This window comes from Carcharodon carcharias, chromosome 12 (assembly GCF_017639515.1).
Source record: "Carcharodon carcharias isolate sCarCar2 chromosome 12, sCarCar2.pri, whole genome shotgun sequence".
In the NCBI taxonomy this organism is placed as follows: Eukaryota; Metazoa; Chordata; class Chondrichthyes; order Lamniformes; family Lamnidae; genus Carcharodon; species Carcharodon carcharias.
In genome coordinates this window covers 73665684-73682651 of record NC_054478.1, presented here as the reverse complement: position 1 = coordinate 73682651, position 16968 = coordinate 73665684, and the positions used below count along the sequence as shown (strand labels likewise).

General features: G+C 42.3%; 1 protein-coding gene across 5 annotated transcripts in view; it reads left to right on the top strand.

Annotated features, from left to right (window-relative positions):
- fmnl2a (formin-like 2a) overlaps positions 1-16968 on the top strand; it is a 269355-nt gene that overhangs the window by 185592 nt on the left and 66795 nt on the right. For all 5 annotated transcript variants that reach the window (XR_005944561.1, XM_041200688.1, XM_041200691.1 and 2 more), the window contains exons 5-7: positions 6196-6279; positions 10264-10416; positions 16674-16782. Coding sequence is in view for 4 of the 5 variants with exons in the window: in XM_041200688.1 (XP_041056622.1) it covers positions 6196-6279; positions 10264-10416; positions 16674-16782 (346 nt within the window). In the remaining variant the exon portion in view is untranslated. The remainder of the gene's footprint in view (positions 1-6195; positions 6280-10263; positions 10417-16673; positions 16783-16968) is intronic.

Below are 16968 nucleotides of genomic sequence, written 5' to 3'. Positions count from 1 at the left end.
TAAACACCTAACAATGTGGCTGCCCCTTTTTTATTCCTAAGCTGTACCCACAAAGTTTCATTCGATGCCCCTGCCAAAATATCATCTCTCCTTCCTTTAGTAATTGACTCCTTAACTAATAATGCAATGCCTCCCCCTCTTTTACCCCCTCCCCTGTCTTGCCTGAAGATTCTATATCTCAGAATGTTGAGCTGCCAATCCTGCCCCTCCCTCAACCACGTCTCTGTGATGGCTACTATATCACAATTCCATGTGTCAATACCCATCCTTAATTCATCCGTTTTACCTGTAATACACCTGGCATTAAAGTAGAGGCCATCCAGCCTTGTCCTACTGTTTTGAAACGTAATGCAGCTGTACTCCCTCTAACTTGATTGTTTTACTGTATTATGATGTGTCCCTATTCTGCTAACATTCTGTGTCCCCTCTCCCTGCCGATTTAGCTTAAACTCCTCCCAACAGCACTAGCAAATCGGCCCGCAAGGATGTTAGTCCCGCTCTGGTTCAAATGTAGACCATCCCGCATGTACAGGTCCCACATTCCCCAGAAACGGTCCCAGTGATCCAGGAAAGTAAAACATTCCCTCCTGCACCAATTCTTAAGCCAGGTATTCATCTGCGCTATTCTCCTATTTCTGTGCTCACTAGCATGTGGCACTGGGAGTCATCCAGAGATTACAATTTGAGAGGCCCTGCTTTTCAGTCAACTGCCTAACTTCCTGAATTCTTGATGCAAGACCTCATCCCTCTTTCTACCTATGTCATTGGTACCAACATGTACCATGACCTCTGCCTCATCATCCTCCCCCTTCAGGATGCCCTGCAGCTGTTCACTGACATCCCAAATCCTGGCACCAGGGAGGCAACACACCATCCTGGAGTCACTGACAGCCACAGTAGCGCCTATCTGTTCCCTTGACTGTAGAATCTCCTATTACTATTGCTCTTCCTCCCTTCCTCCACTCCTGTACAGACAGGCTGCTTGTGGTGCCAGAAGCTTGGCTCTGTCTGCAGTCACTGGAGGAACCAGCACCCTCATCAGCCTCCAAAATGGAACACTGATTTGCAAGTGGGACCCCAGGGGACTCCTGAACTACCTGCCTGTTTCTCTTGTACTTCCTGGTGGTCACCCATTCCCTTCCTTCAGCTGCAGTGAGACCACCTCTCTAAACATGCTATCCACAGTGCTCTCAGACTTGCGGATGCTCCACAGTGTTCCCAGCTGCCATTCCAGCTCTGAAACTCGCTCTTCCAGGAGCTGCAGCTGGACACACTTCCTGCACACATGCTGGTCCCGGGCACTGGAAATGTTCACGGCTTCCCACATGGAGCATGAGGAGCACACCTTGGCTTTGAGCTCTCCTGGTATGACTTATCCCTTTAAATTAAACCTTTTTAAATCAATTACTCTCGGGCCCTTCTTTCCTGATTCTCGTTACTATAGAATATACAAACTATAAATCACAAAAGACCTTAAACTATAAGCAATAAAAGAAATAACTACTTACCCGACCTTACCCACTATTTACCAGTCATTTCTCCCCCTCATAGCCTCCACTGTTGCAGCAGGGCCAGACCACTCTCTGAAAATTTAAGAAGTTGGATAGCAAAGAGAAAAATACAATGAACACCTCTTCCCCTCTGCACCGAATTCCCACTGTGCACCAAATTGCCAATACCCACATTCACTCTGGCTATGTCTCACTCAGGATGAGGTCTCTCCCCTGCTCTTGTGCAAGCTCACTGATTAGTTGGCCATGTATAAAGATCACCAGCAATGTTTCAGTAGGATGCACACTTTCCTCGATTCCAAATTGCACATTTCAGCTTCATGAGGATTATTTCATCAAAAATTCACTACTGATCTCCCTTCTCAGTTCCCTTTCCCTTCCTTTCCACTTCCAGCACCAATTATAAGCTTTTGAAATGCAAGCATCTTACAACAACAAAATATTGCTTTTACATAGGTACTTTCATGTAGAAAAAGGTCATCACGCACTTTGCAGCCAAAAAAAATGATGCTGAGCTGAAGAGAGAGATGTTAGGAAAAATTGTGCAAAATGTTTTCAAATAGCTTGATCTTAATGAGGGTCCTAAAGGAAGTAAGGGAGCTTTAGGCAAGGAATTTCAATGTGTTGTAACTTGGGGTCATGGGGGGTGGGAAGATGATTTTATTTGGTAGGCAAGGAGAAGGTGCAGAAGTAGATTGGCCTGAGTGAAACAATTCCCGGCTTTGCCGACCTGGCCTGTGAAAAAGCGCCCCAGAAGTTCCAATTTTTGGTCTGGGGCGGGGGGAAGGTGGGGTGATGGTGGTGAAAATTGAAAATGGGAGTCAGGTTGGTGAGTTTGGAAGCTAATGGGTGCAGAGGTGGGCAGGCTGGAAGACCAACCTTGGTGCTCCGGCACTTTGTTGAAGGTATCAAAAAATGAATACAACAAAAAGCCCGCTAGCCCTCCCGTCTTCACCAGCATCCCCCACCCACAATACAATGCTTATGCCCCATCCATGACAATCTATGCCCTGCCACCCAACCCCATGGCCCATTTGACCCTCCGTGCCAACTTATGCCCCTTTAACTACCCCCACAACCCTTTATTGCCCCTATGCCAACTTAGTGCTAACTCATGTTAAGCCATGCCCCACCACCCTTTGCCCTCCACCCACTCCAATTGTCCCATATACTCTGTATGTCAATCTATGCCCCTCCACCCACCTCCCATGGCCCATCATACCCTCCATGTCAACTTACATCTATCATGCCAAGTCACCAGGTATCCAGGGCAGACTTTAGAACCCATGTTTAATTGTGAGGTTAAATAAAGTTCTTTAGTGTCTATTGATGAATTCACTGTTTCAAAAAAGAAACATTCTTGTCGTTTAAAAAACCCATTCATTATATTTAACTTCCTTTAATCCCTTATGAAAACAAACATTTGTATTCATAATCCCACTTCAAAGAGTTTATAACCATTTGGAGCTGTCAATCAAGCTGTAAACTGACAGGCACCCACTGTGACAATGATATATTGTGAAATCAGACATGCAGCACTAACTCTGTAAAGATAACCATCATGCTTATGTAAACAGACAGTGAAATAACAAGCACTAATTTTTGTTAACACCGCGGACACTTTTTCGTATATTTAAAGGGCATGATATTTAAATGCCTTGACAGCTTGACTGTTCTCTTGATAGTTATCTTGACAGTTCCAATGAGTTTATGCACTTTTTACACACTTTCATGTCCACTTTTAACAATCCCAAAGGACACCTCACCTCCCAAAGGGCACCTTATTTCTCTCAAACCTCTCCAAAGGTATCTCAGGACCATATCCAAAAGGGTACCTTACCTTTTCAAAAGAACACCCTATCTCTCCAAAGGACACGAGCAGCTTTAGACTTTCTCCTACCAGGTCTAAGGTGTACAAATTGTGTTTTGGACAGTGCAGTAGCCAAAATCAGAACTGACTGAGGTAGCTGCACTTTCAAATGTACTGTTGCCTCTGTGAGCCACATATGTGCTCATTAGATTGGCAAGGCTGGGGGGTGGGGGCTTCCAGACCTGGGCCTCTACTGCTATTTTCGCAAAGATAGCCTCTCCTTCTGCACCAAAATTCTGGCCATTGTCTCCACCTCGGTGACAAAGAAATACCAAAAGCTACTGAATGTTGGAAATGAGGCTATGGGGAGTTAAATAATAATAATAATAATGGAGATATGATGTTGGAGGTTATAAATGCACTGCAGAACAATCCTAGAGTAATGGGCTATAAGGCCCAATAGAGCTTGATTTGGCGCACCCTGACCTTATGATGGATAGTTAAACCAGTTGGGCACCAGACAAGCTCAAGTCTGTGTCCTGTGGATTTTAGAAAGTGAAGAATCAGCCATATCAAGGGAATGACAGGGGACTTGCCTACTTCTTTCCCACCCTTATCTGGCCAGTTGCAATTTTAAATTGCAGGCAGCAAAGTCACCCATGTCAAGCTGGTGGTGTTCTCTTTAAATGTGATGATCAGATTCCATTGACATTACTGAGGTCCAATCTCCTATGTTAACCTGAAGCATGAGTGGGTGGAGCAGTTGTGATTTCCCCGTCAGGCCAAATCTGCTGGGAACAGCAGACAGCTCCAGAAGAAATAAGTTTGTTTCCTCATGAGCAAGAGTGATTGTCCCCTGCCCTGCCCTTTCACCTCCTCCCTTGGTGTACTTGCCTTGTACCATTTGTCTGGGCCCACAGTGGCATCCTCCTGATGACCGCTTCAATGACTGGACACTGGACTGCTGCTTCCTGCCAATTTCCTGGCCTTTTTGACTGGGTAGTCAGTAAGCTGCTCGTAAACGAGGCCCTGCTGTTAAAGTCAGCCGAGTCTCCCTGCTGCCACTTGCAGAAATGTTGGCTGCTCACTAAATCTCCTTCTCCACCTGGGACTTCAAATTGTACTGAATGTGTTCCTTACTGGAATCTCCTCAATTGAAGACAGCATGTCTGTGCCTCCAGATGTTTTATGTGTACATTGGTTTGGATGGCTCCTTTTCAGCAAAAGCCCTGGAATACCGTTTAACATGCGAACTTCTGTCTTTGGGTTAACTTAGAATGTGGCACTGCATCGTAAAATAATTTTTTGCCCATGTACCATACAGCATTCTGGGGCCTAGAAGCTGACCAGCTATCTGCTGATGGGACATAAAGGACTGCCTATGATGGCCAATCCTTTGGTTTTTTGATATTTGTTTTCCCCTCTCATTGTGAAAAAGCTTAGACCCCACTCAGTTCCTCCCCCTTAAAACTGAGTTCAAAAAGAGGTTCAGCATGTTGGGGAACTGTAATACCAGTTTGTTGCACCATGGCTTAATATGTTACTTCAGCGATGCACTGCGCAGGCATCCTGCTTCAGCCGTAGTGCTTGAAATTATGTAATTAGTAAACTTACTAGAAGAATCTTAACAAAATATCCAGTGGTACATATGTCTTGCATTGTGTACATCATTAATTGGAACATCAGGAATGTTGCTAAATGTATGAAAATGGCACATTTTGTTGTAATGTAAACACCATCTTGTAAATCGCAAAGGAGTAAACCCAAATCTGTCTCTGAAATCTAATTTCCTTCATTGTCTGAGGCTAAACCTCCCACCTAACCATGTTGGAATTTGACATAGGCAAATATTACCAGATGTAGAATTCTTCTTTTCCCATGATATCCATTCTTGCATTGTAAATGGGGAAAAAAAATCACCTTCTTCTGATATTTCATCTTGTAGCACTAAAACCGCTGCTGGCAGAGTCAAGTGTTTGATCCACAATAAAAAAATATATAATTTAGCATGGAGGATAAGGGGCTGAATGTTTGCTAACACTGGTGGCTGTTAACAGACTGTAAGTAAAATTAATTGTATTCTAACCCCCAATGGATGCAGATCTACAATTATCTTGGGTATTGGCAACAAAGATCAGCTCACATTAAGATCTGTTTAGGGACTATGAGTGAAATTGGCTTTATAGTTATCAACCCAGTGGATACAACTAGCTTACATTTAAAAAAAAAAGGCTCGAAATGCTCAATACTTTAAAATGGAGTAAATTAAAGTGTTGTTTTCTGCTGTTTAGGTTTTATGTAGGAAGAGGCAAAGGCAGTTGCCATAAAGAGAACTTCCTCCCCACATCTCTTGAATTTATATTTTTGAGTTTAAGATTTCATATCTTGCTGGCTAGGAGTTACATTCAGTTCAGTAACATTTTCCCCTGACTGGGAAATCTGTTGTTTGCAATTTTTTGGTTTCCTGACTTTAATAATAATCTATGGAACTAAGGTGGAACTCACATGCACCACTTCTTGTCGTATACACCACTGAAGTAGCTCCTGCTGTAGCAGAAATTTGAAACACCGTGTTGCAAAGGAAAAGGGTTATGGAATTAAGGTATTTTTTTTTAATGAGGACGTTATATTGTGAGTGTGTTACTCATTTTTGATTTTGCTTTTATGATGTTTTGGCTGTATTAGAAATGGAATGTTTTATGTATCATACACTGCAGCTGCGATGAAATGTCTTGGGTTTATATTTTGTTTGCTTTGTGTTTATGGACGACTTGGCTGAGGTGAGCTGCCTTGATTTGAATTATTTCAGTAGGTTTTCTAAAGTTATTAACAATGTGCTTATGTGGTCCTCCTGTGCATTTGCTTTTTTCACAGTTGGGTACGGGAGTTTTTGAATGAAGAGAACCAAGGTCTAGACATATTGGTGGAGTACCTTTCATTTGCACAGTACGCAGTTACGTAAGTGTCCTTTCTGGTCACTAAGTAAAGCTTTCAATCCAGAACTGGAAAAAATCCCAGTAAAATAAAGTTTTTGTCTTGATCTTTTTCTCTTCAATGTGAAGAGAAATGCCACATGACAACACTTGTTCGTTATTTTTCAAGTGGTTGGCACAAGCCTCCAAATGTTGCTTGATATTTTTCCAGGAATTAGTAAGCACTAGAAATTTAATGCAAATACTTTTCCAAAATATAATGAACCCTTATTCCCAGAGAAAGAGATGGGTGACGGCCACCAGTGTTTGGCCTGGATTTTGTGGTGATAATGATGTCTAACTGCCAACATTCCCCCTCATGACTCCAGTGAAATTGACAGCAACTTCTAGAATCCATGCATGTGTAGAGTAATGCAGAAATCCAGAAGTTGCTGATACTGGTTCCATGCCTCTCCAGAAGGATAAAGATTGCTTAAGGCACCCCACGCGCCCCGTGCCCACCATCACACAGATCCAAGACTGCAATCAATGGGAAATCAATTGAGTTGTTGAGATGTTAGTCTCTTAGGATGTTGGTCTCGCTGTAAAATTCCTTGAAAATCTTGCACCTTGTTGATTAAAGAAATTGATATTAGTAAAGAAATAGTGTTGGAGAAGTTAATGGGACTAAAAGCCAACAAAACCCTAGACCTAATGGCCTTCATCCTTGGGTTTTAAAAGAGGTAGTTAGAGAGATAGTGAATTATTTGGTTTTGATCTTCTAGAATTACCCAGATTCCAGAGTAATCCTCATGGATTGGAAAGTAGTAAACATAATCCCGCTGTTCAAGAAAGGACAGAGAGACAAAATGGCCAACTATACACCAATTTTCCTGACATCAGTTGTAGGGGAATTGCTAGATGTGGTACAGGGCACTTAGAAAATCATAATATGTTTAAACAGAGTCAACATGTATATATGAAAAAAAAAATCATGTTTGACAGATCTGTTAGTGTTTTTTTGAGACTGTGACCAAGGCTGGTGCAACCACTAGGCAAACGCGGTGAAAGAGTGGCAAATCTGGGGGGCAGCAAAAACCTGAATAAACTATTCATGAAACTACTTAAGTAAACAAACAGCAGTAGAAATGACAGGTCTAAGTCATTCACATATATTCACATATACTGATATACATTTAGCTTTCCATGTATTTACATTGCAGCCTTTCCCAAAATTTAATATATTCCTCATTCTGTTTATGTTATAATTTTACAAATTCGCACATCTACATAACTTTTCCGAAACTGCGAATCGGTAAATAATATCAAAGAATATAATTTAAATTTTCAAAAGTTAATTGTGAGGGGATGAAAGGTGGGGTGGAGGTGGTGCACAAGGTTGAAGGTTTGTCGAGGTCCCTAATACTTTTGCACCTGCCCTGGCTGTAACTAACAGTGTGGATCTGGGGGAATCAGAAAATGTTGTGTATTTGTTTTTTCAAAAAACATTCGATTGGGTGACACACCAGAGGTTATTGCACAAAATTAGGGCTCATGGGGTTTGGGGTAATTTGGATTGAGGGTTGGCTAATGGACAGAGAAAAGAGCATAGGGATAAATGTCATTTTTGGGTTGGCAGGGCATCACAAGGATCAGTGCTTGGGCCTCAGCTATTAACAATCTGTATCAATGACTTAGGTGAAGGGACTGAGTGTAAAATTTCCAAGTTTGCTGATGATACAAATTTAGGTAGGAAAATAAGCTGGAGGAGGGCACAACGAGGCTATAAAGGGATTTAGACAAGTTGAGTGAGTAGACAAGAATGTTGGAAGTGGAATATAGCATGGAGAAATGTGAAATTATCCACTTTGGTAGGAAAACTGTTTCCCCTTAAGTGCTTTTAACTTCCTAGTTGCTATGTGTGAAAACTTCATTGTGAATGGCTGTTTCCCTACTTGCTGTGCACCAGGATATCCCATTGACTTGGTGCCAGATTTAAAATGCCACCAGGAAAGGGGAAAATCATGCCACACAGATTGCTGGATCTTTGTGGACAGCTTTTTTTGAGATCAGTGGCGAGAGCAGTTGCTCTACTGTTGGCTGCAAAATCTGGGCCTTTGAACAGAACAAATTTTCCGAGGCACTATTTAGAATATAGTGATCTCAGATTAGCTAGAAACATGCTAAAGGCTACACATGTCTAATCGTATGGTAGGAATAGAGGCAGCTTACAACTTATTGGGCTTTACATGTTCTTCAAAGTACTGACTTAAAATTGCCCATTAAAGTACTACGTTAATGTGCTTTATGAGATGTAGGGCTGAATTTTGCCAACGTCGAGCGGGGGGCAGGGCCCACTCGCCAATGCGTAAAATAATGTGGGATGATGTGGGGGTGGAGCGCCCGACGTCATCCCCCCCCCATTTAAATTTTCAGGAAGGCGAGGGCGCAGCAAAATCAGCTGCGGGCCTGCCAACCTGTCAATGGTCAATTGAGGCCATTGACAGGATCATTGAAACATTTAAAGGACCTGCCCGTCCAACCTTAAGGCTGGTGGGCAGGCCAGGAGCCCCGGAGGGCAATAGAAAAAACATGAAACCTCATCCACCGGCAGGATGAGGTTTCATGTAGGAATTTAAAATGTTTAATAAAGTTTTAGTGTAATTAATGAACATGTCCTATCTAATGTGACATTGTCACATGAGGGGGACATGTTAAGCATGTTAAGGATTTTTTTTTCTATTTTTAATGTTTTTAAAACTGTCAGTGATCTCCCTGAGGCAGCACTTAGCCTCAGGGAGATGTGCGCTCTTTCGTGCGCATGTGCGAAAGAGCGCAGTCACGCTTTTGGGGAATCCCCCCACCGCCCGCACAAGGAGCACATAGCGCTTCCCGCTGGACGTCACACTGGGCAGGCCTTAATTGGCCCGCCAACGTAAAATGGCAGCGGGGCCCATTTCTCTGGCGGAGATCGGCTTCCTGCCTGTCAGAGATTGGGTTGGGCCCACCCACCTGACAGGCAGAAAATTCTGCCTGTGGAATTTTTCTCTCCTCACCGTTTCTTTTATATGAATGTAATTTGTATTTGTCTGCATACTTTGGGCAGAATTTTGCCCTTGATGGACGGGTGGGCCTGACTGACTCGGCAGTGGGCGGGCAGCTGATCGCCCCCGCCGAAATGGGCCCCACTGCCATTTTACGTGGGCGGGCCAATTAAAGCCCCGTCCAGCGTGCTGCCTTGGGAAATGCTATGTGCTTCCTGTGCGGGTGGTGGTGGGGTGGGGGGGAATCTCCAACTGCGAGAGTGCATGTGAAAGAGCCAAAGTGCTGTCTCAGGGAGATCACTGAAAGTCAGTGAAACATTAAAAAATAGAAAAATAAAAAAACCATTAACATGTTCCCCCTCATGTGAAAATGTCACACAAGATGGGACATGTTAATGAAATACACAAAAATTTTATTACACTTTTTTAATTCCGAGCCGAAGTTCGCACGGGCCCCTCAAAATTCTGGTCAATTGGTGAGTTAATGGCCTTAACAAGGCGTTTAATAAATGGCGCGCGTGAGTTGCGCTGCATAGCATGCCTGCCGACTGAAACATCGCGATGCCGCGCGCTAACATCAGGACGCTTGTGCGACATTTTAAGCGCTGACGTGCGGGCTCTGCTACCCACACGTCAGCCAGAGTATTCAGCCCTTTATGTTTAAGATTAATTAATGAAAAAGGTAAGAAAGTAAGTTTTTTCTACTGCAAAAATAACATTGTTACCCCCTGCTTGGTTAGATTATTTAGGTAGCATTGAGTTTTGTCATGTAGTATAGATTGCCAACCTAGGGAGCAAAGCCCAAATTAATTCTACCCAATTAGCCACTTGCCTTCCACTCTGACATTTGATAAAATCAGACTTTACTACATGTGACTTTTGGGATATATCAATTTGATGACCTCTTGTTTGTTAGACACGTTTGACCTTATTTTTGAATAATGGATATGTTTTTTTAAATCTGATTATGTGTAAATTGCCTTCAGATTTGATTTTGAAAGTGTGGAAAATAATGTGGAGAATGCAGTGGATAAATCCAAACCTTGGAGCCGGTCCATTGAGGATTTACATCGAGGTAGTAATCTGCCATCACCAGTTGGTAACAGCCTGGCCCGATCTTCCAGGCATTCAACATTACGGTAAGCTGATGACAGAAAACTTCTACTATTTCAGCTAGGGAGTTAATCATAATGTGATTTCCTTTTTTTTGAAGTTTAGATGAAAAATCTAAACTCACATATCATTTTATACCTTCTGTAACCTTGGTGAATTCTTCAACCTGACCTCCTCTCTAGTTATCTTACTAATGCTGCTTATTGCAAGTTACTACATTGCCACATATTGGTACGTATTCTTTTCAATTGAATATGCGTAAGTTGCGCCAATAAAACAGGCACTTATTTTTCAAGTGATGCTGCATGCCTTTATTTTCCTCAGTTTGGTTCTCTCCAGAACCAACCCTTTCTTAGACATGTTCCTCACCTGGGTATTCTGCACCACTACTGACAGCCATCGTCTCTGAACAGAAGGCAAACGGTATCTTATTTGTTGGGTGGGATGGTCAAGCTCAACTTTTCCCTTCCTTAATTTAGTTTTCTCCTAAAGATTGAACCCCCCCCGCTTTGGCCAGGTAGTCTTGAAGGAGTTGAGAAAGAACTTCTCTGAGATGAAGCAGTTCGTGCTATAAGAAAGCAGGGCACTGATATGCTTTGTGCAGGATGAACTCTACTAACCATGGAGAATAGTGCCAAGCTGGGTTCTAAAGCAAAATAAAATGGAGAAATCGGTAACAAAAGCAAAAAAAAAATCTTGTTTATAATGTTTATGATAATAATGGCTTATTGTGAGTATTCTTATCATATTTACACTAGTTCTCTTGAAGCCGTCCTTAATCTAGGTTTAGATCTAGGGAAGTCTGCTGAGAAGACTTAAGTGAGCATGAGCCTTTATGCTGGTTGCTTTCAACTAAAAACATTACTATACTGGATCAGAGATCATGGCTAACCATAAACTATGATAGATTTTGGGCAGTGGATTAGTATACAATGTGACTGCAACACAAGGCTTGCCAAAAACTCCAAATCAAACCCCACGTGTTTATCACATCAGCTAAGAAACAGTTTGTGTTCATCCACCAGTCACTGGATTAGTTTGTTTTAAGTTGCAGTTAAAATCTGCAGTATGATCCTTAAAATGTGTTCTAAATGGGGCCATTGTTCTCAGATGAATAGAAAATTTCACCCCAGAATTCTGTCTAGCACAGACATCACTAACAGATGAGCAATCACAATTTCAATTGTTAAGATGACAATCCAAGAAACACATCCTGGTTTATAATTTACTTTTTTTTTGCCTTTCACCTTGCCAACCAATGTATGTAAATTAGTGTTTTAATGTTTACATTAAAGTTAAATAGGATGTTTATTTTTCAGTTGCTTTAACTTCTATTAATTTTTTAAAAGAAAATATTTACCCTGCACCTTTTCTTTCCTTTCCCTTCTAATTTTCTCCTCCCTTTCCCAGAAAGCCATGACTTGTGCTGAGATCTGGTTCCATGGGTGGGAGTACCTTGCCCCTGTGGCTATTCACAAGCAACCAGTTCTTGAGAGCCGATCAGCCTGTTGCAAGGATTAACACACTGAATTTAGCAGAAAGAACGATTGGAGCCAGCTGCTGCCCATCTAGCATCTAACCTAAACTTCAATTTGAAAAGAGAAGGCTGAGGGGTGACCAAACAGAGGTCTTTAAAATTAGGAAAGGCTTTGAGACACGCAATGTTTACACTTGTGGATTAGAGCAAAAGAGAGGCCATCAATATAAAATAGTCATCAAGCAATCAAACAGGGAATTCAGAAGAAACTTCTTTATCTAAAGAATGGTGAGAATGTGGAACTCTCTAACACAGGGAGTGGTTGAGGCGAATAGTATGATGTACTTAAGGGGAAGGTAGATAAACATATGCGGGAGAAGGGAATAGAGGGTTATGCTGATAGAATTAGATGAAGAAGGATTGGAGGAGGCTCTGTTGGAGCACGAATGTTAGCACAGACTGGTTGAGTCAAATGACCTGTTTCTGCGCTGTAGTGAAACCCACAGTTGAAGAGTGGTGGCTTGTAAAGTCGGCATGAAGCATTAATTATTGTAGAATGTATTTAAATATCCCACCTCTTCACCTTTTAGTGCACTAATTTAGCTATTCACAGTGTTAGTCAAAGGACTAATCAATCCTAAATTGGCTTGGTGTGAACACTAGTGAAATAGGGTGAGTCAGTTTTTGGCATTTTGGGAGCAGTGCATTCATGACTTTGCTTTCTTCCTAATTCATGAAACTGACCTACACTGTAAACAAGTCAAATGTGTGAAATGGCAGGTAGCAAATTGCAGTATGAAATCTTGATTTAAGGCTACCCTCTTAATATGTCAAATTATGAAAGCAGTGGCTCTTTGAGAGCATATGGCAATACTGCAAAACCACAAGAAAAGTCAGATGATGTAAACTGCAGCAGTGATTTGAAGCATATTGGTGATATTGTCAGACCTAAGAACCACAATGAGCCAAAATGCATTGACTCATTCTAGGATTATGCCAGTAAACCACAGGAGTGTTCCTTTAGTCTGCTTTGGTTTGCTTCATAGTTAAGTCATTGCACTTCTGTTTCCTGTATTGAATGACTTACTGAAACATGTCCACCTAAAATGTACAGGCATAGCAGTATAAAACTATCTTCTCCAGCCTCCTAAAGAAAACACAATATTCCTTGGTGGGGCACTAAGTATAATCGTACAAGTAGCCAATATGCTTGACTACTACAGTTAATGTTTTGTGCAGTGGCGTGTAGGATATTTGAGAAGCATTAACACAGTTTGAAAAAAACCTTTTATAATCGCCACGAAACTGAGCTTTTAAGTTTGTAACCTGTAAGAGGAAATGGAGTTGGGAAAATCTGGAGTGAAGTGAAGCTGTTTTTGTCTAATTCACTATGTAAGCATTTGTCTATAATGTTTCACAAATGTTTTTTGAACTATTAACATTGAACTGCTCCAAAAGTACGTTCTAAAAGTTTTAAAAAATGAAGTGGGAACAGTTCACAGCCATGTATAAGGTTCATCACATTGCACACAAACTATGGGAATAAAGAATGAGGGCATTTTCTTACCTCCCAGATCATATTTAACTCTCCTTTTAGCATATTAATTGATGCCTCCAAAAACAATCCTCTTTTGAAAGTGTCAATCATTTGGTAGCGCTCTCAGCAATGCTCTGAACCAGAAGACTTTGGGTTCAAGTCCCACTCTAAAGGCATGCACATGATTCCAGGTTGACCCTTTAGTGCCGTAGTCATCAAATGCAATATTAAACTGAGCTCTGTATAAACTCTCAGGTGGATGTAAAACGCCCCATGACACTATTTCAAGAAGGTCAAGCGAGTTTTCCCAGTGTTCTGGCCAATATTTATCCTTCAACCAACATTACCTAAAAATAGCTGATAACCTGGTCATTCTTATTGCATTTGTGGGACCTTGCTCTGCGTAAATGGGCTGCTACATTTCCCAACATTACAACAGTGACCACAGCTGGAATTTTACAGCTCCCTGGGAGTGGGGAGGTGGCAGTGGGCACGCTCTGTGAAATTGGGTGCCATGCCAGCGGTGCCATCCTGCCTGCCCAGCCCCTGGAATTTATCAGTGGCGGGGAGGCGTCGCTAGACCCGATCGCTGAATTAATCGTCACTTAAGTGCCTCTTCCTGCTGCTGCTGGGGTTTTATCCGTAGTGGGGAGGCTGCCAGCAAGTATTCAGCACCTGTCGGACTGGTGGCCAAGTAAGAGGGGCAGATATCTTCTTTTCAGATCCCTTGTGCCTATTGGAGGCCCCTTCCCAATGGTATTTCCCTTCACCTCTCCCCGGGGCCTGCCAGTCTGGCCCCAACCACTTCTGGTGGCACTGCTGAGTCCAGGGAGCTACCAGCCATTGGATTGGTTTGCAGCTCCTGGAAGTGGGACCTCTCCCTTGACGGGGGTCAAAACTGCCCCAAGCCAGTTAATGGGCCAACAGCCATTAATTGGCTGCGGGGTGAGCTGGCTGGCCCACTTTTATGTCAAGGTGACAGGGACTCCTCTCCCCACGTTAACTTCAGCCCTAAGTTTCAAAAAGTAATTAATTGACTGAAAAGTGCTTTAGCCTGGCTAAGGTAATGAAAGGCAGAAAAATTTGGTTCAATGTGTTTGCTTTTTTTGTGATTGGCTCTTTTTGGTCTGTAATTGGCGGAGGAGGTTTGCAAGTTTATAGCTCAAGAAGACAACATTTGCTGCCAAAGTCTATGCTATTTTAAAATCAGATCTTTAATCATTCAAAATAGCAAGTCACAAGTAAAATCCAGTCGTTGCTTGATTTTATACTTCTCTGATTCCTCTAATTTATGTATGTTGTCATTCTGTTAAAACCTTCAAATGCCTTCACTTGAGTAAAAGCAACAAGAGAATGCAAGGGAACTATCATGGAAACCATCATGGTGCTGACACTTATTCCATGTTTATCAAAGAGAAGGTTTGTTTACTGTATAATGTCCCTTCTAATTGACTAGGAACTGACTGAATTTTGCTGTATAGGTGGAAGGCACCAGGTCATAAATTGAATTGAGTGCATCAATTGCTACACTACAGAGACAGCATATTCAACATTTATATCGCAGCATTTCCAGTAAAGCTTAGAACCAAAGAGGTTTACAGTCCAGAATGAGACTATCCAGTCCATCTATGTTGAATCTTTACTAGGGAAACTAAGCCCAATAGCCTGCCCCTTTCCCCATATCTCTTAGATCGGCAGTGAAATATTGGGCAAAATTTAATGTGCCCCCTCCAGGGCAAGTTCAGAAGCGGATGGGGGCGTGTGATTGGTCTACCTCTCTCCGATCAAGTCCAGGTGGGCAGACTTCTGGCAGCCTTCCTGCCTGGAAGCCAAATAAGGCCCCTAACTGGCTACCTAAGGCAGCTGGGGGATTGCCATGCAGGGAGGCCGCCTACCAAACCCTATCAGGTTTGCCAGCTGTCTACAGGGGTGGGCTCAATCATACAAGGGCACGCTGCGCCCGATCAAGGGACCCAACATAGGGAAGAGCTGGGACCTGCAGGAAGTCATCCCACTGCCCTTGCTTCTGAACACCATCCAATCCCCCTTGCTAGTGACCCCCATCCCACTCACACTCATTTGCCTCCAGGGGTCCATCAGCAATCCCTGGTGAAGGCCCCATTATACCAGCACTGTACCACTCCTAGTGGCATTGTCAGTACTGGAGAGCTGCTGGCCTCTGGTCAGATTTCTGCCCCACAGGGGCTTAACTGAACTGGAGACTTGAGGCTGCCTAGATAAGTGCCTGATTGGAATGTAATAGTATTGGACCTCCTGGAGAAAAGTGACATGGGACTTCTACCAGTTTTCCAACCGGTGGGCAAGACCCCTGTCACCTGCATTAAATCCTGGCCACAGTGTGGTGTTCTTTATTCCCAACTGTTGAATATAGCAAGACTACTTACTTCCAAGTACACATCTCAAAAAAATTAATTCTTGGGATGTGGGTGTCTCTAGCAAGCCCAGCATTTATCTCACTTGTAAGTGATGGTGAGCTGCCTTTTTGAACTTCTGTAGCTTGCTTGATGTTTCCACAATGCTTCAGGATTTTGACCCAGCAACAATGGAGGTACGACAATATATATCCAAGATAGGATGGTGAGTGACTTGGAGGGATTGTTGGAGGCAGTGGTGTTCCCATGCATATGCTGCCATTGTCCTTCGCGATGACGGAGATCGTAGGTATGGGAAAAGTGGGTTGGGGCAGCTGGCGGCATATCCTGCACAATGATAAATAATACTGCAACTGTTTCACTTACTGCCAGTCAGAATTATACATGTAGAAGAGTGGCAACTTTATCATCAGTGGTTGTTTAAAGGTTGCATTTTTTGCAGTTAGAAAAGCTTGAGCCAAAATTGCAAATGCTTTCTGCTTTATTTACTTGCTATGTTTGTGAGTACATTCTAGGATTCATATGTTATTTTCATAATTATAATAATGCACAATGGCATCAGGAAGCTGTGGTTGGTTCTATTGTCTTGATTTTATTGTACCTCAACAATTTATTGAGGACTATAATGTTAATGAAGCCATACAGCTACCTTCTGTCTGAATCCTGAAGGTACCATGTTATGCAATAAAGTTTTCAACCCTTACTTATTTGAGTTTAGTGATATGTATGTAGATTACATGGCTTCTTTGTCTGTTATAGTTTACAATGATATTCACTATTTCACAGAATCACAGTGCAGAAGAGGCCCTTCGGCCCATCGAGTCTTTTTTTTTTGAGCAACCTGTTTTAAGTACCTTTGCATTATCTATCTTTTAGGTTTAACACTTTACCAAGCAGAAGGACGCTGAAGAATTCTAGATTAGTGAGCAAAAAGGATGATGTTCATGTCTGCATCATGTGCTTGCGTGCAATCATGAACTATCAGGTATACAGTACAAGCTTTACCTTGTTACGATACTCCAGTCTTTTTTCCTTTTTCCTTCATGAGAAATACAAAGATTTGAATATACCATTGTGCCTATTAGAAGCAAAGCTTCTACTTCAACTAGATAAAATAGAGGGCTACTCCATCCATCATTTAGTTCTGCATCCCCCTAAAACCCAATGTAAT